This window comes from Apteryx rowi, unplaced genomic scaffold, assembly GCF_003343035.1.
Source record: "Apteryx rowi isolate R43461 unplaced genomic scaffold, aptRow1 scaffold_367, whole genome shotgun sequence".
NCBI classification, from domain to species: Eukaryota; Metazoa; Chordata; class Aves; order Apterygiformes; family Apterygidae; genus Apteryx; species Apteryx rowi.
The window spans coordinates 477,445-501,142 of NW_020450163.1; the positions used below are offsets into that span (position 1 = coordinate 477,445).

A 23,698-nucleotide genomic window follows, 5' to 3' on the forward strand; every position below is an offset into this window, starting at 1 on the left:
CCTTCAGGGACCCAAACCAGATAGACCCCTTTACTGGAAGGGCTTCTAGCAGAAAGGAAACAGCATGGGCTAAAAGACTCCAAGACTCCTTGAGATATCATTTCTTACTCTAAGAAGCAACCAAATACACTGTTAAGGAACTAACATATATTTTGTCAGCAGCAATGTGTGAAACTCTTCAGAACAACCTCCCCCCCCCCATGCTGTTATTTATATTGGAGAATTAGGAGTCCTTCCCAGTTAAGGAACTGGCTAAAGGGGAGGTAAAGAGTAACACTATATAGCAATATTAGGTGGGAGAGAAATTACTGGTAGAGTTCCTCAAGGGTCAGCCTTGAGATGGATTTCAGTATTTTAATGAAGTGGCACAGAGACCAGGAATACACTCACGAAGTCACAAGTTAGGAGGCAGCCTCAACACAGAAGAGGACAGGGACAACGTACAGAAAGAACTGGATGAAGATGAATAACAGAAATGGGAAAAAAATTCAACAGCATGAAGGAAATGGTCAGCTACTGAAAGAAAGCACTAGGGAACAGCTACAATTTCACCATATGAGAACGGCTGAAAAAGACTTGCCTAACCCCTCCCAGAATACCATACTAGAAGGCTACAATGCAACACAGCCTGTGGGGTGCAGAAAAGAAGCCAGGCTGTCACAAGGCCGGTCCATTGCCTATCTCCGAGGCTTCTGTCAAGGCGGCTAAATTAGTGCCACGTTGTGGTAGCTACACAGATGCTTGCACCACGACTTGGAGCAAGGCTTACATGCTCATTCCACCCAGCACACTGGCTAAAAGGTGAAACACTCTTGTCAGAGCTGAGATTAGAGCACGTGGCAGAGCATTTGTTCCAGCAGCCTCCATCCCAAGGGACTAGGAGCTGGGGGGAGCAACGCAACTGTGCAGCAGCACATTCTACTGAAAATGATGCATGGATCTGTCATGTATCAAAGAGAAAACGGGGAAGATTAACTCTTGCACAAACAAGCACAGAGCTCTGTGGGGACACAGAGCAGATTCGTTTGGAAGGTGCACAACGCATCACACACGTCGCAAGAATCCAATAGCACATTTTCATTGCCTCGCTTTCATTGATCTGCAGGACTGAGCAGTTATATACCACTCCTTTCTTGAGAAGACTGCAATGCATGCAATTCAGTGCTCCACAAGACAAACTATCTAAGCAAAGCATCTGTGGCAATCATAAGATAAGGTAAGGATACCTACGTTTCTACCCTTGTCCAACAAAGTGAATGCTCCAATCCACAAAATGTGGATCTATGGCCTGGAAAGCCCTCCAAGAGACTTGCCTGCACAGGCTGTGTGTTGCTGCAGATCCACCCCAGAGGTACTGAGTGCTCAGTTCTGTCATCCCTCCCCTCTGATTCAGGCCTCCCAGCAAGCTGGAAGGCAGGATGGCTAAAAGCTCTGCTTTGTGGTGGTGATTCTTCCTCCCAAGTCCCACTCAGGGTTAAAGATTCCTGCCTCCCAACTGTGAAGGGAAATTATCTCCTGTTGATCCACATGCCCTCCATCTGGTTTATAGGAACAGTAATCCTGGCTTGAAGGCCTGCAAACCTAGACACTGCTGCATCCAGTAGCTGCGATGCCAGCTCTACTTGTTCTCCGGGCTGAGCTGAACTCTCTTAGAGCAGCTCAGACTGCCTACATGAGCACCTAAATCACCAGTGCCACTTGAAAACAGAACTGAACAACTGGCGAGTCTCTGACCAGGACATTGGGCCCCACCATCAAGGCACCTGGGAGATTCAGATGAGACAGGACCGAAGACTAAGGAATGATGATCACGTATGTAGTACATGCAAAAGATGTATGTAGGCATTTGAGGATACAGAATATGAAGCTGAAAGAGTACTCAAAGGTGGTCCCAGCAAAGTGCAGGACACTTTATAATATCAGGATCTTTGAAGACTTTCTATACTTTGTACTATCAAAGCTGCCCATTTTGGAACAACCTGCTTTGTTCTGGGCAGAAAGCCAGCTCCAGAGAGAGGGAGGACTGTGACTACCACCTGTTTCTGCTGCAGAAACACACGAATTTTAAGAGCTGGAGGGAAAACATTCTACATGACTGAAGTATAATGAGTGTCATTTTTCCCTCCAGCTCAGCTAGTTTGGAGAGTTGCACACATTCAGGCTCACTTCTGCACCTGCTCCTGTGCCTCGCTTATCTATATTAAATGAAGGACATAAGAACAAGACATGGCAAGTTATTTTTAGAAGAAAGATACAACTGATTATTTGGGAGCAGCACGAGACACACTATTGCTCCAACAAAGTACTAAGGAGAGCTCCAGCACCTGTGCTTAATGTGACCTTCCTCATCCAGAAACATACACGTGGTCCAAGCTTTCTACTATGTGCCATGACACCAGAGAAATAAGTATGGTCTAATCCCAGTTTTATGTGGGCTGCCTATACCAGCTATGCTGAGCTTTCAAATCCAAGCCTTCCAAGGAAGAGGTGGGTGCAAAAACAGCACGCATGAAAACGYTGCCAGTAAACTCTCAGTAATTTCCACGGTGGAGGTGTCTAAGCATCCCCCACACTCTGAAAATACTACATAATGCATGAATGCTTTCTGTGACTTTACACATACTCTTCAGAGGCGCAAGCACGGCTGTTTTAGGAACAGATCAGGCCAAACCTGCCATGTGTCTGTTTTTTCTCATATCCTATACAATCTGCCTACTGTGTTCCTTGTTCTATCCTTTTTGTCAGCCCTTAGCCAAAGCAGCCAACCAAAAAGCCATCCACTCAAAATCTTATTGTTAAACAAACAGGTGTTTCATATATGCACCAGGTTTAGTACACAAGGCTCTATTAACATACAGGATGAACTCACGCTATGACCTGAGTATACTTGCTCTGGTTTGGATTCAGAGATAGCAAATACACCATGCAAGCCCAGATGAGTTATTTGTCCACATGGGCTCCTTGTTTGCATTTTGATCCTTCCATTTTATACCGACTAACAAGTCCACATCCTCAAAAGCCCTGAATAATTCAGTCAGTTGGACCTGCTCACAAGAGGAGACTTCTATGCAATTTTAAAGATGAACATGCTCTGCGGGAACAAAGATTCTTCAGGGCCTGGGGTTGCTGTTGCTCTGCTCACAGAGCAAACAAAAAAGGTACAAAAGGACTTATTAACCTTGCAGTTCCTCAAATTGTCAGTGTTCTTGTTTATTTACTATTGAAGACAGGAGCAGCCCAAAGCTTTTTGGCTCCTGGTTCTAACACTCCATGATCAATTTTTCAAATGTATTTTAGAATACAAAGCAAGAAATGCTTTGGCCCTGTGACATCAGTTTCATTACAATAATCTACATCTGATCGTTTAAGCTCCCTGTACTTAGGGTTAGGTTTCCACTCGTTTGTTTTAGGCTCATGAGAGACACTGAACCGGAGTCCCCTTTGAGTCCAGGTCCTTGAATGTCAAATCAATAATCAGCACGAGCTAGGTGGAAGCTTGCTGTCCAGGCCTTGGACACTACAATCGCTCCCCAGCAGTGCCTCAGGTTTTCCATTTGACACAAAACAGGTGCAGCAGGTACAGGTACAAGCCTCTTCCTTCAGCTGGGGACAACGTACATGTTGACCCCTTCCCCCAAATGACATTCTAGACAACCTCTGTGTTCTCCACTTCTCAAGCAAGTCCGATGATGATAGGTGCAGTTGCAGTTTATTTTTAATGCAGCCACACACAAAGAACTTGACCTAGAGTCCCTTCTAACACACAGGATTAAAATGAAGGGCAACAAAGGATTCATAGCAAGCAGAACTGATAAAGATGGAGCAGGGGGAAGAGAAAGCAGAAGTGGTTCTATTTTCCTGACTGGTAATGGCCAGTTTAATCTCTCAGTGTGATTCTGGGCCTTTACTCTGTCATAGCAGAAGATAGGGGAGAACAGGCCTAGCAGCAAAGTCCTCCTGCCGGACGTTAGATGTTACTCAGTACCAAGGTCTTTGCAAAATTATGAGCTGAACTCAATGCATGAAAAAAAGGCAATGACTCACTTTGTAGTGAATAAAGCTGTCTAGCACAGGGAGCCTGCTTCCCAAAATAATAGTCCTCATTAGGAGAGAGCAAGTGCCTTTCTGCAGTGACCACTTCATCATCATCCCTACCCAGACAGCAGCATTTGGCTATCCAGGACTACCTGACAGCACAGATCACAGCTGCATGGCAGTGCTGAGACAGTACTCAGAAGGACTTCCATCATGTGGGAAGCCTGGAACAGATTATTTTGCTGCAGAAGTTGAAGCTTGGATCATCCTGTATATCTCAGACAATCTGAACTGGCCATTACCAGTCCTTCTTGTTGTCCTTGACATGCCTCGCCAGATTCAACTCCAGATGGGCCTTGACCTTGCTAGCCCCGTCCCTGCTTACTGGGACGACATCCCTGTATTCCTCCCAGGTGACCTGTCCCTGCTTCCACCTTCTGCAAACTTCCTTTGTATGTTTGAGTTTTGCCAAGAGTTTCTTGTTCTGCCATGCAGGCCTCCTGCCACCTCTGCTCGACTTCCTGCTCATTGGGATGAAATGTTCTTGAGGTTGGAAGTGGTGAGCCTTGGATATTAATCAGCTTTCTTGGACCCCTCTTCCCTCTAGGGCCCTATTGCACGGGATTCTTCCAAGCAGGTCCCTGAAGGAGCCCAAGTCTGCTCTCCTGAAGTCCAGGGTTGTGGTCCTGCTCTTTGTCCTGCTCCCTCCTCGCAGAATCCTGAACTCCACCATCTCATGGTTACTGCAGCCAAGGCTGCCCCCGACCTTCACATCCTCAACAAACCCTTGCCTGTTCATAAGCTCTGTTGGACCTCTCCTCATTGGCTCCTCTATCACCCATATCAGGAATTCGTCATCAATCCTCTCGAGGAAACTCCTGGATTGCTTGTGCCCTGCTGTGCTGTCCCTCCAGCAGATATCAGGGCTATTTAAGTCCCCACTGAGGACCAGGGTTTGCAAACGTGAGACTACTACTAGCTGTCTGTAGAAGGCCTCATTTACTTCTTTTTTCTGATCAGATGGCCTACAGCAAACACCCACAACAATGTCAACCATATTTGTCTGCCCCTTAATCCTGACCCATAAGTTCTCAGCTGACTCCCCCCATCCCTAGGCAGAGCTCCATGCGTTCTGGCTGCGCTCTCACATAAAGGGCAATTCCCCCTCCTCACCCTCACCCAGCCTGTCCTTCCTAAAGAACCTGTATCCATCCATTGCAGCAYGCCAGTCATGCAAGCTATCCCACCGCATCTCTGTGATCCCAACGAGATCATAGGCCTGCAGCTGCACAGGATCTCTAATTCCTCCTGTTTATTCCCTATGCTGCATGCATTAGCATACAGGCACTTCACAGAGGCACCCAAGTATGCTGGTTTCCCAGAACGGGTGCGAGAGGTTTCCCCATAATACTATCTTGTAGGGATTTCCTTGATTACATGCAAATGCTTGAGGTGCCCCCACTTAAGCCCTGTTTTGCTGATTTTGCGTTCCCTTTTGTTCACATCACCCCGGGGCCTTTGCTTGTCAAGCCTGTCCATCACTCCCTCACACGCTGCTGGTTCGAGTAACTTATCCGTGGGGGGGGAAAAATAAAAGCTAATTCAAAGAAAGTTGATTCCTTAACCCTCAAAATTAAATTTGTGTTCTGATATCAAAAAAGGAGTGATATCAGAAAAAAATGCAGCCAAACATAACAATTAATGAAAACCGCACATATTAACTTTCGCTAACATCTCCACTGGCAGCTCATTCTTGAAAAAATAAATATGTAGAAAGAGCTTCCATCAATTTCCTAAAAACTGTTTTTCCATGAACAAACACCATATATGTTAAGTTTTTCTCATGACAGAAGATAGGCTGGACACAACTACAGATGGAGGGAAAAAAAAAAATCGAGCAGATTAAATACAAATTTAGAACAAACAGATTCAAATAAAGTGATTGCTGTTTGCTTAATAATAATTCAGGAACTGAAAAGGGGATGAGATCTGCTTTTAGCAGGATTGAAAATATAAGACCTGAGAGGCCACAGGGGATGTACACGAGAAAGAGGTGTGGCAGGAAGAGAAGAGACTAAACACAAGGAAGGAGCTGGAAGCAACTCAGTGCATATTATACAGGTGAAAACCCAGTCAGTGGCTGCCAATGGATAGCTTACATAAGCTGGATGAGGCAGCGTTGTGTGCCACCTCGTGTTTTCTTTAGGATGCGCATTTGGAGCAATGACGCTTCGTCCTCAGGTACCCAGACACAGCAAGATGAAGAGTTCTTGTGTTCTTTTTGTTCTCATTGATCCAAATTTAGCATCAGTCATTGTGACAGAGCAGCTTCTAACCATATACAGGGTGAGTGAAATAACCGAGATGTCCTAAAACTGCCTTGCTCCACTGCCTGATTTTATGGCAATGCAGGGTGGTGAACATAAGGAGAGCAGGGATCGCCTCAGGGGAGCTGATTCAGTAGCCACATGGCATCCATGGCCTGCAGCTCCAAGTGTCTGTGGACACCTCACTGTGCTGAGCAGCTTGGGGTGACTAACAGCAAAACTTCAAGTACCTTCTAAATCCAAGCAACCAACACAACGGATTCACACTTGCCAAGGATCAAGAAGTTGCACTGCATCAACTCACCATGCCAAGTGCCAGAGGATAACACACCAGGTGTTCATTTTGACAACCACTGCGGGTTACAGTAACGTATTAAGCATGACAATCCCAAAGCAAGAGGATGGGCATCTGTTACATAGGGATGCAGGGATCTTCCTGAGCCCCAGCAATGAGCCCTGCAGTCCTGCCTCACAACTACAAGCTAACTAATTCTCACCATGTATTATTGTTGTGACTATGTATACTCTGTTCAACAGCCTAAGCCGTGTACTAAGAATCAGAACTTTATCCAAATTTGAGTTCACTGCCATGCAAGTGTGGTTATTCCTTTAAATCAGAACTCGGGCTGAAGGACTTGAACTCGGAAATTGAACGGTACCTGCAGGGATAAAAAAGAAACGTACGGACAGTATACTTTTCAACTCTGAGATTGAAGCAACCCCCCTTACAGGTCATCTGTTTCAGAGAGTGTCTCTGAAACAAAAAGACTCTTCTTTTCTAGCTGAGGTGCAGATAAAAAACTCAAAAATTTTAAAATAGCACTCTATTTTTGTCAGTGTGATCAAAGTACTCAGACATGACATGGCCCAGTCATGGGGCTCAAATCAGGAAGCATCCAGGGATATTTTAAAGACCTTTCTATAAAGAAGGGTTATTTTCCAAAAGCAAGAACATGGGGTTCAGTATGCAGACATAAATTTGCAGTAGGTGAAGTCAAAGGAGAATTTGGCCAGCCTCATATATACGTATATATATAAAAAATGTCATTTTACTTGCTAAACCAGAATCTTAGGAAGAAGTTTTGCTTTTAATATTTTAGCAGTTCCTCTTCTTTTAGGTACCCTGGCTGAGGTATTTCTTATGCCACGTTATGCCAATTACATAGACTAATAGTGCAATTAGTCACCTGCAGTGCAAGCCCTCCCCAGTGGCTAAGCAGTGGTCCTGCATTATGGCACACTGTTCTGCAACACGGGAGAAGGGCAGCTACTCGGCCCCGCTCGACTGTGGGACATCTTCGAAGCACTCCAGGCGCAGATGCCCCCTCTCTCCCGTGCTTCCTGTGCTCCCAACTGTATTTAGAAAACGGCAAGGCACTGATCTGTGGACCAAATGGTTGTCTAGCTTTAGAATTTCTGCAAATGACTCAGGGGCTTCTGTTGAGGTGACAGGAAACTACTGAACACAAGAGCTCAAAAGTCTATGAACTGCACTGAAAACTCTTAGGGGCGACAACATGCCTTTTGACTTGTAAGTGTATAGTGAGTGCCTACAGCAACAAGGCCAGTCTGGCTTTAGGATTCTGGATGCTACTGCAATGCAAGTGATACTCTTTAGTAATCACAGTGTTTCTGCTTAAGTATGCACTACAGGAAGGGTATTCTTYGGCAGTGGAAGCACACCAATATTATAAAATGTTATACCGTGGGTGTGGTTACACCAGATGGGATGGTACAGTCTAACATCCGCTGCTGGAACTAGGTCTTGCCATCCCGCTTCTCCCAGCCCCATGCTTTCGCTGCTTCTTTTAAGTTCTGGTGTTCAACAGATGCTTCTCAGAGCCAGCCCAACCTGCTCATATGGCAGAAAACTAACCTAGAGGTGGATAYGGCAATAAAGCAGAGTTTTCTGCTGGATTTGTGAGCTGAATTGGCTCATGCAAGGGTACAGCAAATGTTAAAGTTGGGGTAAGGGTGGCATGCGACTAAGCAGCAAGACCTTTTGGTGTAAGTTTAAAGAGCTCTTCCAAGTCTTGATTCTTTTAAGCATCTTCCCATCCCTGATGTAGGGTATGCAAATATACTGGAAAACTATTCGACAGCACAGCCTGCACAGCCCAGTCCTTTGAGCAGTGACACTAAGAGAGTGGTTTAAGACATGAGACTAACAGGTCCCTATAGAAAAGGAACGAGATGAGTACTCTAGAAACACCACTATTTTGTATGTATATGGGGTATTTTAAAGCTCTCAAAAGAAAACACACTTTCTAAGGTTGAGGAACTTAAAACTTGGTCTGAAAAGCAGTTGTCAAAATGGCTGTGCATGAGTATCTCATAATCATTGACTCCAACTTCCAGATAAAGCTGCCTGTAAAGAATGTCCTTTCAATACATTCTGGGGTTGATTTTTCTAGCTTGCACATCACTGCAATAAAGACCTCACAACTGGAATTCATGGAACACATCTGTCAACAACACACAAATCTGAACAGACTCCAGCTTATTGTGCTACAGATGTACTGGCTTTGCAGGGCAAACTCTGGCAAAAGTTCATTTCAACCAGCAAAGCAAGCAGCTGGGGCACTGAACAAAGACAAGAGAGCAGGGACTAGTCACTGTTTCAGGGCAGAAATTTACTGAGGAATCTGGAAATATTCAGAAAGGACAAAAGACAACAGTGTTGTAGCCATTAATTTCTGCCTATCACAAGACACAATACACAAGAATGCAACAGCCAAAAGAAAAGGAATTAGCTTGTGTGCTGAGCACTAGAGATAAGGAAAATATCCCGTTTCAGCATCAGAGGCTGCAACATACTTATCTATAATCCCTGTAGCACGTGTTGCCTCCAAGTGTCCTGCTCAGCTCCACCTCCACTGCCCTCCCATAGATCACGTGCCTGTAGGAACCAGACCCTTTGAGAGGGATCCCAAAGTGCATGCTTTATTTCAGGCGATGCCACCTAACGTAACATTTTAAAAGATCCAAAGAAACCTGACCAAATGCTACAGCTGGGGTTATCCAGCATTCTTGTGATACAGGGACTGCAACAAAACAGTTAGAAAAGATGGCTCAATGACATACAGTTCGTAGTTTTGATCTTCTGTCTCTTGCTGCACTGATAGCTCCTCCAAAGTTGCATCGATATCCAGCTGATTCGTCTCCAGCTGCCGTAGCAACGTCTCCCTCTGAAGAAAGGAAAACAAGCTGGGTCTGAGCAGGAAGGGTCATTTGTAACAGATCTCTGTGTGCTTGCAGGGTGCAGCSAGATCTTGTGACACCACTCTACCCACAGCAATGAATTAAACAGGAGCTTTGGTCCATTGCAAGGTGTTCAGTTTAAGTACAGAAGCACAATGGAAAGCAGAAGCAGTAGCAAAAGTACGTTAATCCAGAAAGTAAGCGTGTAAGAAATTAATCTTTTCTGAGAGCTGTACTATATTGGGACACAAATATTAACGTGATTCTCAGACACAAGATCACTAGTTTCATTTGGAGAACAACTGCACAACTGCTCTCCGCAGTGGTTGATACCATTTCCTTCTGAGCTTTTATTTTTTTCCTAGTGATAAAGGAGTCTAACTGTGAGTAGGACTCAGCTGACTCAGAACCTCACAATAATTTTCTTTTTATTGGCAGAGGCTGATGAGTGACCACAGTCTATCAATTCTGTGCAATTTTAGAAGTTACTGCCCTCAGCCTTCAGTTATTGCCCCAGAGCTGAGGGGCAGAAACCCCAGTCCATTTCAAATGTGAAATAAAATGAGTTGGCTTCACTGACATAAAACAGGGTAGCTTAATCTGGTCCTTCATGGTCCACATTTCCAAAGGATTCCAAACACGCACTTCAATTAAGGGGTTGTGATGTCTGAAAAGGCTCTAAATCAATTGCAAACAGTCCTTGGACAACCTTCCTGGCAGCCCAGATGGCAACAAGAAGAGATCAGTAACCACACGCATTACTTCTGAGGCTGCATTGATATTACCAACTCCAAAAGGGCTCACCTGCAATGCTTCCCCAAGGAAAGTTGCAGCCCTGCAATGCTACCAGCACCAGCCATCTGACCCTTCCTTCCGCATGGCAAGCACCTAYGTTTCCTACGATGCTGAAGCCGCAGAGCTAACACAGCGGCCATTTCCACAGAAACACAATTCAGGAACCTCTGGCCAGAACTAAAACCTTCTGTTTCCAAAGCCCTGCTCAATGGTAGAGTTCCTGTATCAGAGCCCCTTCCCATCTTCTCAAAAAGACCTGACACTCTCCCAGCTGAACACTGGCAATGGCCAGAACTTGATGGAGGTTGCTTAGGTGCAGTCTCCCATCACTGGCATGCCGATGTACCGCTTGCCTTCCTGGGAAGACTCTGAGCTAGGAGCACGCAAGTCAATTCACACACCGAATTCATGACTCAAAAGTCATGATGTTCAATGGAAGTGTCAATCTTCCCTCTCCCACTGCCTACAGACTAAATGACATGGGAAACAGCATTAGTGTGTGCTCAAGCATGTCCGATTACAGCAGGGTTCGCTAGTGCCAAGGACTGAAGAGCTGCACCTCCATCCAGACAGCAGACAGACTAGGTAAAGGCCCAGAAGGAGACAGAAGAGAAATCCCAGATTTCCTCCAGATTGCAAAGGCTTTTGCTTTTATGACTGCCTCATCCTCAACATTGAGTTTTCTACCATGATACCTACTTCTTGAAGTTTAGCATCAATAGCCATGGTGAATTTTTAATTACATGTATGAGAACATGTATGCTCACTGCAGAAAAATCCCATTAGACTAAAAGACACAGAAGGAAACCTATTGTGTTATTTACAAAATAAAGTCCCGAAGGGAAAACAAACATTTGGATAAAGGAATGGAGTGTTGTTTCTATGCGCACACGCTAGGGACAATATGGTTTCACATACGTGACAACTTTGGAGCTATAAAAAAAAGAAAAGAATTTAAAAATCAAGTAACTCATCTGCATTATATAAACTGCACCAAACTATCCAAGGGAATAGTCAGAGCATAGCTTGAGCTTTCTATGGAGCAAGCTGATTTATATCAAATTCAACCATGGTTTAAATTGGCAAGCAAGGTTTACGTAATTTGTATTTTGTATTACATTTTTAAGACCAGGTGATTCACACTGGTTGATAACCATTAAAACTTGCTAATTCACAGGCAGATATAGCCTCTCTCAAAATGTAAGTACTTCTGTAATCATTTAAGCTAATTTACAGCTTACTAGACATTTTGATTCTTCATTTTTAAACTGTTTCATTGTGTAAAGAGTGTGAAGTGATCCATTTTTCCTTTGCTAGGTAATTTTTATTCATCATATTCATAAGCTCTATGCAGATGCAAATTTGAATTTAATTAAAACATATACAAAGAATTATGAAGTCCTTAGCTAACTCAAATTCCCTTTATTGTGGCATACAGATGAGAAATTTCAGCAAAATATGTTATACATATTTAAACTTGTTTAACTAAAGAGAAGTACTAATCTGTAGTTAGTGATTTTAAAGTATTGCTGTATGGTCCCATATCCTTCAACATTCTAGAATAGGTTTCATCCTTTTATATTTTATTCATACACTGGAAGCAGAAATCAGACAAAAAAGGCAGATTTTCTGCTTCTTTGTCCTCAATCAGTTTCCTAATAAAAGTGAAATAAATGCCGAGCAAATCAGTCGAATGAACAGAAACAGAGGGGAGACTGCTCTCAAATGCTGATCTTAGGTACTTAGATAAAGGCTTTTTATCAAAAAAGCGGTTTGCCTTTCCTCATACTTCGGTAGCAAGACACGTACCAGAGTTTTACTTACTTCAGTTTTCACAGATCACAATAAATTTAGAACTTAGATTTCATCATGAGGAAGATGCATCTAACTTTGTAAAAAATCACTACTAATAATGGACTGAAATATTTTTTAAAAAATTTTCTATTTCATCTTGCTGGCATTAAGATATTAAAGAAACATCTTATTTTTAGCAATGATCCAAAAGAATAGAGCAAATCACGAGCTACCAACAAATGCTTTGGCTGAATGCCACTTCCAAGTGCTCCTTGGGAAAAGGCCATTCCAGCTGACTGCAGAATTTTGTCTCCTTCCAGTACAGCACTCTGCAGGCCTGGCTGACACGATCACATTAGCACATTATGTGGGCCACCAGCAATACCTAGGGCTGAATGGCTTTCTCAGGTTTGAGAATTCTTCCCCTGGAAAGGAACTGATAAATAATTGAAGAGCCCAGGCTGCTAGGGGGACTAGCTTTATACTGAAGGTATGAATTTCACCCACCACTTTCTCAATGAAAGATGCATGAACGTAAGATAAATGCAGCAAAGTGCAACTTAAAACCAATGCGCTCAACACCAACTCTGCTAAAGGACACAGTGGCATTTCACACACAGTTACCAACTACTCTTCCCCTTGAGAGCTGTGGGAGATTAGCCTGAGAAACACAGAGAAACCTCAGAAGTAGACTGAGACCGATTAAATCATATGCGCATTTAATACCTGGCAGAGTCCCTCTCCTTTAACCTTACTTTGTACAGAAGTACTAGGCAAATGACTCCTTTTTGGAGGCTGTTATTAGCAACTTCCTCTGAAGGTATAAACAGTACCGTTAGGAATTAGATCTAGTTGTGACTTTCCTACACATTTTAACATGCTGCACTGCTTGTTAATAAGGCCCTGTGGGCCAGCTCTGGCTCCCAGCGCATTCAAAGGCAAGGTTCCCAGCTGCTAAACAGGAGTTGCAAAATGCCCAGAGCTACCGAATCAGCAGCTACAAAACAGCGCTAAGCTCTTCCAACAAAACTGCGTCACAAATGCAAATGGCACAGGGAAAACTGAGCGAGGCACACCTTGGTTGAAGTCTGACAGCAAGCAGAGCCCCTACAGCCTGGGTGGAAGCAACCAAAGGCCTCCAAATTTGCTGTCCTCCTCCTCAGAAAATGGCAAAGGCAGAGACCTCCTTCATCTCAGAGGGAAACATCTTCGTATCTGATCCTATCCTGTGATTTTAAACAAAATGCATGGAAAAACACCTGCCTGAAACCCAGATATCACAGAGCTGCAGAAATAAGTTTTGGTTCCACCGTTTTAAAGCAAAGGCCACACAGCTATGATCTGACCAGTCTCTCCTTGAATGACGGGCATAGGACAAGCTCATCAACTGCCACCTTTTTTGTCAAGATACCAAGAACAGCGCAAACATATTTACATGTGTCATTCACATGCGTCCACCCAAACCTCCTCTTGCACATCATGGGAACTGAAAAGTTCCTTGAAAACTCTTTTCAGGTTTGTTTGTGAAGTGTTGAATTGTTTCATTATAACATATGAAAAACACAGGAATTGGGAATCTAGTACAACTGAGGCCAAGCCTGCCTGTGGCACCTGCACCTTGTGTTTTGGACTACCTCCRATGCTATCTTGAGCCCACTGAACAGGAGAATAAATGCAGGTTGATCACCCCCTTTCCCTCATCTCCCCAAGCAACAGTCACTGGAGTCTCTAAACTATTAAAGGTTACATCGGATTTATTTTTTTCATGTTCCTGAAGACCAAGATTTGTCCAAGAAGTTCTCTGGCTTTGGGGCTGATTATCTTATCTAAGTGTCCTAGCAGCTTTTAGTTTGGTACGTCATGTTTACTTATTCACAGCACATTTCAATGAAAGGTCACCTAAGACTCTTCTCCTAAAGCTGTTTCCAAACAACCCAGAACCACAAACGCTTCAGTATTTCCTGGTTATGATTATATTTAGAAAAATCATTGCATATATCGACCATTAACAGTATCATTATGAGCAGCTTTCAGACACAAATCTGGCAGGAAGCCTGTACTAATGTTTTTGTCTCTTACCAACATCTATTTGAGAAGAAAGAGAAAGATCTACAGAACTGAAATGACAATAGTAACCTGGAAACTAATTATTCTGCATGATTTCTACAAGACACCACTTTGCCATAGGTACTGAGTTTATAAACCAACTATCTAACCAACACCACACTGGTAAATTTCAACTTTCTCCACTGAGCAGTAAGTTGGGTTTAAATGTCAGATTTCTAACAGCTTCTTCCTCAAAAAATTATTATTTGATTTGTTTCACTGGGTTGCTGTACCTTAAGGTTTCTTACCCTGGTTCCTTCTAATGCATCTGCTCTGCAGACTGAAGATGTGGTAACATCCACTAATATATGTGAGCTTATTCTGAACTAGTATTTCAGCTAGGATTATTCTTACAAAAATACACATAGACATTTCACTTTCTAGTGAAAGACAATCAAGACCAACCGTCTGAATTTTTCCATGCAATGGAAAACAATGATACAACATCATACGCACCCCACAAACGTATAACCCCTCAAAAGCATACCCTAACCCTTCTGAAGGACCACAGCTATGAATTTCACCTTTTCATGCCCATTGAGATTCTGCCTGTCCACTCATCCCACCAAAGGCAGCTCAGTTATACACATAGATCCAAATCTCAAATTTCTCTTGTATAGGATTCAAGCAGATCAGTTACCATTCATCTCAGGGTAATGATTTTCAGCAAACGGTTGTCCCTGAACTGTTCATCTCATTAGCAAGTCTTTTCTTAACTGAGTTTTAACTGACTGGTAACATGGAATTTAAATATAGACTTTAATACATATGTGGATGTAACATTTTGGACTTGATAGTCACAACACCGGATGCAGTTCTCTCGCCCATGATATTTATTACCTTAGAGACTTTCTACAGAGGTGGACGTTTGTGAAGATAGTGAAGAACAGCCCTTGCACAAGTAGACACGTTTAAGTCACAGACACCAATTTACTAACATAATTTTGTTAACTACATGTTCATGAAAAGAAAAATCTTTTCAGGTTCCTTTAACAATGCAAAAAAGAACAAATATAAAATCAAATTCCCACCTTAGAAACAGGGAAGAGGAACTCCATCCCCTCCACCCACCCACACTTCAGGAACACTCTCTTTCTCTTACCTGCAGCTGCAAGAAGGGGATGTTGAAGAACTTGTGCAGGTACTTGAGGCCAAAGCTGTTCTTCATGGAAGACTCAGCATACCGAAAATACGAGGAGCCAGGTGGCCTGTCTCAACCAGATAGGTAGAGAGAAGAAAATTGTACAAAGGACATGGACTGCATACACACAGAGGAGGCACCTGCTGAATTATGTACCATGAGCAATCCTCATTTACAAGCCARCCCCTCAACTCCCAGATGTAGGCTGACAAGTCATTCTGCTAGGGACTGATTATTTTGTTTACAAACAAAATTCAGACTTTGCTCCTCCTGAAGGGTGGCAGAAAAAGCTGGAATGCAGCTGTTGTGTTGTGGTGTCATGCAGCTGACGGACTAAGAAATAACGTGTCAAGACACTGGGCCACTGGTTTACTAAACCGCAGATTTCATGGCTATACAGGGCCATTCCTCAGTGAAGATTTTGTTTTAATACTACAAACAGACCTAAATTAAGTCACATACTCAAGCACTGGCACTGGGAATTAAACTCAGCTAAGTTATGTATAGAAATAAACCTGTAAAGAAATGACTGCATTACTAAATCAAGCCTTAAAACTGATGCCATTTGTGTGTGCCTGACACACAAATGAACAAACTACAGACTAAAAAACCTAAAAATTGCCTTAAAACCATAAACTGCAAAAAAAAAAATCKATTAAATCCTGACCAACAAATAATATTTAAAATTAAATAACAGAGAGCCTCAGAGCCCAATTTAAGGGAAAATCTTGCTTGGCTGGCAAGGGAGGAGAATGATTTGGCTGTGCCCAGTAGCTGTTGCATGAGGATGCTCTTAGAGGAAGAGCGAGGATCACAGCTGCCCTAGCTGCCTGCCTTGCAGCAGGATTATTTAGAGTAGAGAACAGCTGTGCTTCAGGGAGAGAATTCTTTTGCAAGAAAAGGACTATCCAAAAAGAAGAGGACCTCTTGGCCAAAGCAACTCTGAAAAGCACATGGTGGCAGGCACTAACTGTTTCCAGTAACACAGCTAACAACCTGGCTGGCACAGGCTCCTAGGTCAAACGGAAAAGAGCCCATTGTGTAAACCAAAGATGCTGTATGAGACACTTAGCTGTCAAAGCCCAAAAGCTAAGCAGAGGGTCTGGAGATGAATGTGATGCACACTGGAAATGCAGCAGCAATATGTTTTTTGTGGTTGATGACAGAGAGCAGCTGAGTGCTGCTCCCCGTTTGGGGACTGTGGTGCCACCCTCCATTACCTGTTCAGATTGTCAATGAAGTCTCGCACGTCACCAGGCAGAATGACCCGGTGCTCCCCCATGTCTCGGTAATTCCCAAGCACGCACACTGGAACGTGGGTCGGCACTTTGGGAAGTTCCCTCAGAATATAGTTAAATGTCCTTCACCAAAGGAGAGACAGACACAAGCAAATGAGGGGGAAACGTATCATACTGTAAGCAGTTTCATCACYACAAAAACCCAGGAAAAAAAATACAGAAAAAATACAAAGTAAGAAAAGAATTTCAAAAATTTTTCCAAGACTGTTGCTTCTTTGCCCCTCTCAGAAGAATACATTAACTGTAAATACGTTCATATCATTCTTCATTCAAAAACTACTCGACATGTTCAATACTCCACTTCCACCAGGGACCTAACATCTCCTGCAGTAATATCTCTCTCAGACCTATATAACTGTGTGAGGACAGCAAAGCAGAGGTTTCCCTCACTTCTGCTGGCAACAGGCTCATTGACCCATAATCAAACCAGTAAAACACAAGCTTAAATATAAAGAAGCAGCCACCTCCTTAGCCCCCTCTGGCTTCTATACATTCCCCATCCTCCCCATCAGAGATGCAAAGTTAATAGCTCACTAGTTCTATATATTAATGCAATTTATGGCCTCTAAATAATCTGTAGCAATATCTGTCTTCCTGGGAATTTCCCCATTGCTCACTAGTCTTCCCCTTTCCCTTGTGCTCTGTAGAGCTGGGGATTTGTAACATGCCCAGCACGCTTTGCTTCTGTGATAGGGCTAATTGTCAAGCTTCAGATAGCAGGATAGCAGGAACTCCAGGCCACAATCTCACAGGGAAATTGCTTGTTCAAAACAAACCCAGGAGGGGAGTATATTAAAAGACATGCCAGAAGATAAAGCTATTATTTTAAGTGATACAAAATCAGCTTCAGAGGCCATAAAGAAGTCTAAACTTTTTTTTTTTTGGGGGGGGGGGGGATTAAACAAGTGAGAGCCCGATTGCCCATGACCCTGATGATGTCTTACCACTGCTTGGTGATGTCAAACATCATCACTACGCCATTGCAGTTTTTATACACATCCAGAAACTCTGCATCCAGAGCCATTTCCGACTCTGCCTGAGGAAATAAAGGCAAAAGAGGCAGTAAATAACTTGGCTCAACTTTAGGCTTGCACAGAATACAACCGATACAGCACTAAATAGGCAACATTTCTAAAGTAACAGCCACTATAAAAGGTATCAGTGGATTTCACATCATTATCATTTACGCAAGGTACCTTGTGAGTCTACTGCATGTGCTGGATGTGAAAGATCTGACATTCTCTGAAAAAAAAAACCCATGTCTGCAAATGCTAAAACCCATCCTTGCTCTTTCCCCTCTGCTCCCAAATCTTGTCTTGACAACATAATTCCCCATACAGCTAAGGGATACAGCATAGAGCACATGGCACCTACTCCACCTCTTTGCAGACGTGAATACTGACTGTACTTTGAATGCTTCTGATCCATAAAGCCAGGATGTAGTTTCTAATGAGTTTCTCCTGTGCACGGCTAAAAACATTTAGGAGCCGACTTGCTTTTCATCATTTGGACTCTGCAACTTTGCAAAATTCAATACTGGTCACAACCGAATCCGCAAGGCTCCTGCTGCAATTTGGTGCCTATGGAACAGCGTTCACTGTTTCCCCAGAGTGAGAAACGCACCCATGTTTGTGAAGGGGGAGGCAACTGTGTGATACCTGTGTCTATAAAGCCTTTTCCCACAGGAGGGGAACATTTGTAAAGAAAATTTTCCTTATCTGACTGCACAGATTGAGGAGGATTGGCACCTTTGTCAAAGAGACACCAATTCTAGGGATGGTTCAGTGCAGTGGAGAGCTCAGCACTTTGTGTATCAGTGATATTGGCTCTCCCTCCACACGGAAATCAGCCTCTCAGTTTTGACAAGGCACTTATTGAGTGAATGCCAAAACACTGTTCATGCAATGAACACCGTAGGGCACTTGCACAGCAATAGGAGCAATAAAGCTCTTGAATAGCTGTAGCAGAAATCACATGATCAAGGGCCTTTAAACTGACTTTTCCTGAGGATAAAATAGTATAGCTTTTGAAAGAAGTGCTGTGAAAGTGCATCATTAGTCCAAATGTGAGTTGGGGAATGTGGTATCAAGGTCTCCCTTATGGCGCTTTGTTCTATAACAGAAGATCCACAGGACACATTAGTGCAACAGCCATGAGGAAGCCACTCTGTTTATTTTTACATACCATGTAGCACCTCTATTGCCCCTTCCTCTTCTACCTTTCAAAGGGTGTTAAAAGGTAATCGTTAGCCTAGTTTTAAGGAGCAGCCAGAGAGCATGGCTTTAAGTGATTTCTTCAAGTCTCATGGCAAGTCTTTTGCAAAAGGACTTCCTGACACTGACCGTGTGTAAACAAGCACAAAACTACAGTGTAAATATCTGGGGTGCCTCATTCCCAAAAGACTGAATGGAAAACAGGAGAGCTGTGGTGAGGGAATGACCAGAGTGATAAAACAGGCAGGCAAAAGAGTGAAGAGCATCTGGGATCCCATTGCCGCTCACCCACCTGCCCAGCCAGCCTCAGAGCAGACACAGATGCAGAACAAAGGCAGAATCCAGAGACCAAAGGGTGACAAGAGGCCTCCCCCTAAGAGGGCAACATCTGTATTCAAGGTGACTCACCTCCTGAGGATCATTCTCCAGTTTCAAACCATCTCCTCGTTTTTTGCATTTTCCTTAAAAAGAAGAGTTGTAAAAGACAAATGCATTACCCCGGGCAGAGAATTCCGACATGGTTCTGTCTCCCTGGGCAGGACCATGGCATTTTGTACACGACCTTAAAGCAGATCCAACTTCTACTACAAGCATGGGGAATATGAGGAGAGGTGGGACAGGCATGCCTTGCCAAGGAAAACCAGCTAGTCTGTTTAATGCAAAGGTGAATAGAAAGTCTGTGGCAGGTTGAACAGTGCTCTTCACAGCATACAGTCACAATGACTGAAGAATATGGGTTTGGGTGCGCTCCCTGACCAAAAAGGGAGCTGCTCTGTTCCACTTTTTGTTGCATTAGTGTTGAAGAAGCAAAAGATACTGGGGCTGTTACGGCTGAACTGCCCAACTACGTACACGCTGTTCTTGAGAGAAGCTATGACACTGCTGAGCTATTGCACTGACCTGAAGCAGGCAGTCTTGTAAATACATGTGCTCTCAGAGCCCATTAGGTGCTTTGGGCTGAGCTGTGACCAAAGAAAAAGGTAGTGGGATGGAATAAGAATTTAACAATCAAAATGCAGACAGAGCTTGGGGGGGGGAGGGGAGAGAAATCTGAGCAAAATCAAAAAAAACTGTGGTGAGGGGGCTGTGGAGCAGAGGAGAAACAGCCTATAAGTGCATGATGGGCCAGAGGTGGAAGGACAGGTCTGGTCATCACCAGCAAAGGTGAAGAAAGGAAATCCTCATGGGGCACCAATCCAAAGCTCTGAGCACACACCAGACGCTCTAGAGACATGCATTCAAGAATAAGCTAGAGGACAGGTAAACTCAGAGTAAGCTCTGAAGAAAGTGCAAGAGGCAACATGCTAACCACTTGGAGAAAACACTAAAAAAGTACTACAAAGAACTGTCCTGCAGTCCAGTGGCCACAATCCCATCTACAGGGACCCAGAGGTTTCTCTTCAACTCACCTGCCTCCTCTGAGGCATGCACTAAAATATAGCCCTTACATTTAAAGGTCAGACCCCTTTTTGGTCCTGAACAAAGTGACCTTATAGAAATTCCTCTTCCTTTAATCGTCATTTCAAAACAAAGTTGCCATGCGTACCCGATAGGTATGTCAGTATCACAGAAACAGATCAAACTCAAATAGCAAGCAAAAACCCATATAAGGCTCATTCTTTTTAGTCTGACACCCTGGTATGCCAGCACACTGCTAGATAGTTGAGGGAAGGTGGACGTGTCTCTGAAACGCAGCAAACTATGTCAAGAAATCCCCTTCCAGCATATTACTCTTCAGCTACAAGCATGCTCTGCCAGCCTCAGTGGCTTCTCAAGAAGAGAAGAGAATAATAAAAGGGGACAGCTAAACATTTACAAATTTGTACCACTGAAACAGGCAGTCCCTCAAAACAGGCTGTAAAGAGCTGCATGTCGAGCTTTCTCCCATTTTTTACAGCTTTAATAAGCGCTGGAGAAGTAAAGGGACTGACATTTTAAAGTACCCCTGGCATTTGACTCAGCACCCATGGGAAAGGAGGCAGCATTTTAAACCTCAGAACCAATGATTCAGGCTCCCTGAAAATTTTGCATTATATCAGTTACACTCTAACCATGTTTCCAAATCTTAAAGCCTGCAGCCACAGCAGGCAGAGAACACCACACAATGCATTTGTACCTAGGACCAGCAGAGCGGTAATTGGCTAACATGATTTTCTGGTGTGGACTAAGGATCACCGGGAGTGTCAGTAAGCAAGAAGGAGCACACCTCCTTGCACTTAGCACTGAATAAGTTTAGTGTGGACATACTGTGAAAAATCTGTCTTTGAACCTCAAGGTATTGTTTAAACTCTAGCTACGTGCAGCGATTCCCAGAGTTTTACCAAATGATGAGTACTGTATAGCCCTGCAAGGTCTAGAGTTTTCTTTTACGACTTATCTTCCAGGTGTTAGAGACAACARTTAAGAACCATACTTCTGAACTAACTTTGCTCTGTATTTTTCTAGTCTGAATAATTGCAAATTAAATAAATTATAAGGGAATGGCAGAGATTTGAAATTCCTTCTTGTAATTTCTAGAAACACAGCCTATCGTTGACAGAATGTGTTTGACAGCTTGGATGTACCCACAACACACTTCCACTGACTCTTTAACAGACTATTTGCAAACCAGGGGACAAAAATAGCTTCTGTAACTACTCAACTCAGCTAATGAAGATGGAGTGACTACTTGCAAAATTCATGGTTCTGGCAAATATGAAACAAAGAAGAAAAAAGTGTTTCCTTTTTTCATGCAGGTCAAGGATAAACGGTTACAAAATAAGAGGTTATTCTGGAAAGTTTAAACGCTGTAGTGCTTTCCTACTTAAAGAAAATTTGCACCAGAGAAATGACCTCAATGAAATACTCTTACCAAGTATTGTTACAGAAATGCTCATACAGACATCAGTATTGCTTGACAAGTGTCCCTAACGAATTCAGGAAAGTATTTTTGCTGTTAGCAATAATTAGGAAGTTGGTTGCACTTCTCTTACTGTACTTTGCAACCCACATGATGGTCAACCAGATCACCTGTTAGCTGTCAAGCAATTAGTGTCAGCTAAAAAAAAAAAAAAAAAAGTAAGTTTGGGGCATTTTCTGAATGGAAAAAAGCTGTGACACAATGTTCATGCCTGAGCAGTCCTGACATGGCAACTATGCACGGACTGCAGAATACAGCAGCAGATTTCAGCCCTGAAACCCTTACTGGTAGATGCTTCTGAACGTCATTGCAAAACCACACATTTCTAAAACATTTGCAGCCCTAGTGTCATCTTACTTTTGACAGCTGAAAATAGCAGACATACTGATTTTTTCCCATTCTTGCGGTATATCCCTYCTGAGGGGTCAAGTGTGGGCTCTGATTTTTCCCAGACCAACTCAAGCCATGGGAGATGCATGCCTTTCCCCGCTTTGCTTAAAATCATTTCAAGCCAGYGGAACTTGTGTGGCTTCTCTGAATGTCAAGATCTCACTATTTCTCCAGTTGCTGATAAATTATGCTGGACGTGACCTGAATTTCTAGTATTAAAACAGAAGCCCAAGCAACCACAAGTACCCAACCAAAACTCTTCATAGTTCGCAGATCTCTCTCATCCTGAGCAATCGAGGTGTCCTTCTAACCTGGACATATTTACAGCTCATGCTTTGAGACAGAATACATGACTCATGCACCTTTCCCTGTTTATGGTTTTAAGTGTGTATCAAGAGCACTGAGTGGTATTCTTAAGTGGTGTTCATCATTGCTGTAAAGGAGGTCATCTGTAAAGCAGTAATAGAGCTGAAAAGCGCATGTGTGTACATATTCATGCACAGTGCCTATTTTTGGAACCAGAGCTGCAAGATGGGCCAGATAAAGATGCGATACATGTAGAGAAGGGATGCAGTTCAGGCTTTAAAGGCAAGCATGCAATGAAGATTGAGTGATTATATGATCTAGGTTCTGTGTTTTTTAAGGTTACATGATGTGTGGTCTGGGAGCCTCAATTAGAAAACAAGGGTCTTCATGTGGTGTTTGCCCAACTTCTCTAACCAGAATGCTGATAGCTCCTTATTTACAGGGGCAGTAGCAACTGAAACCAAATAATCTTCCAGCAGTGCCCTAAAGTCYACAGAACAATTCTTCTTCCTGGATGCCAGAAGACTTGTTCAGCACTTGAGGGAAAGGGTTTAAGTTTTTTGGGGGGCCACAGAAAAAAAACGTGACTTGATCCATTCAGTTGGTGTCTAGGGAAAGATGCAGGAGCCCAAACAGCAGATGTTACAAGATGTGAGACTGGAACTCTTGAATCACCCAAATTTCAAGCATTTCATTTCATTTCACTTCTTTGCATTCAGAATCTGTTATGGCTTTATGACCTGCATCAGTTATACAACTCACTGCAAAGCAGAAAGATGAGTCAGGACTGATTTTTGCTGATAGGTATCTTTTCTATGTACTGTTAGTTCCAAGGGCAACAAAGGACCACACGTATTGGACAAAATCCAATACAATCTATAGCTGGGGACAAGCCCTCCTTGTTAAGATTTTAATAAATGGCATCATTACAGAAATGAGCCATGCTCTCTGAGCACACCCAAAGAGAACCCAGCAAGCTGCAGATAAGTCTGTACTTCAGTAAGTCTGCACATTAAAAAAAGTCATGAAGACTCAAGAACAAGCTAAGAGGAGGGGTACAATGTAACGGTTAGCAAGCCCTCTTGCTTCACCGCATTTACTGCCCTAACAGGTTCTAAGATTTCACAAAAAAACTTCTCCCCTTACTTTCAAATTAGCAGCTATATCCTAAACAAATGACAGCGGGTCGTCAG

General features: G+C 43.2%; 1 protein-coding gene across 2 annotated transcripts in view; it reads right to left on the reverse strand.

Annotated features, from left to right (window-relative positions):
• Positions 1-23,698, reverse strand: part of RABL6 (RAB, member RAS oncogene family like 6) — a 57,478-nt gene that overhangs the window by 17,592 nt on the left and 16,188 nt on the right. For both annotated transcript variants that reach the window (XM_026073362.1, XM_026073361.1), the window contains 5 exons: positions 19,319-19,371; positions 17,642-17,733; positions 16,620-16,760; positions 15,361-15,466; positions 9,447-9,550 (listed from right to left, as the gene is read on the reverse strand). In XM_026073362.1, the coding sequence (XP_025929147.1) occupies positions 9,447-9,550; positions 15,361-15,466; positions 16,620-16,760; positions 17,642-17,733; positions 19,319-19,371 (496 nt within the window). The remainder of the gene's footprint in view (positions 1-9,446; positions 9,551-15,360; positions 15,467-16,619; positions 16,761-17,641; positions 17,734-19,318; positions 19,372-23,698) is intronic.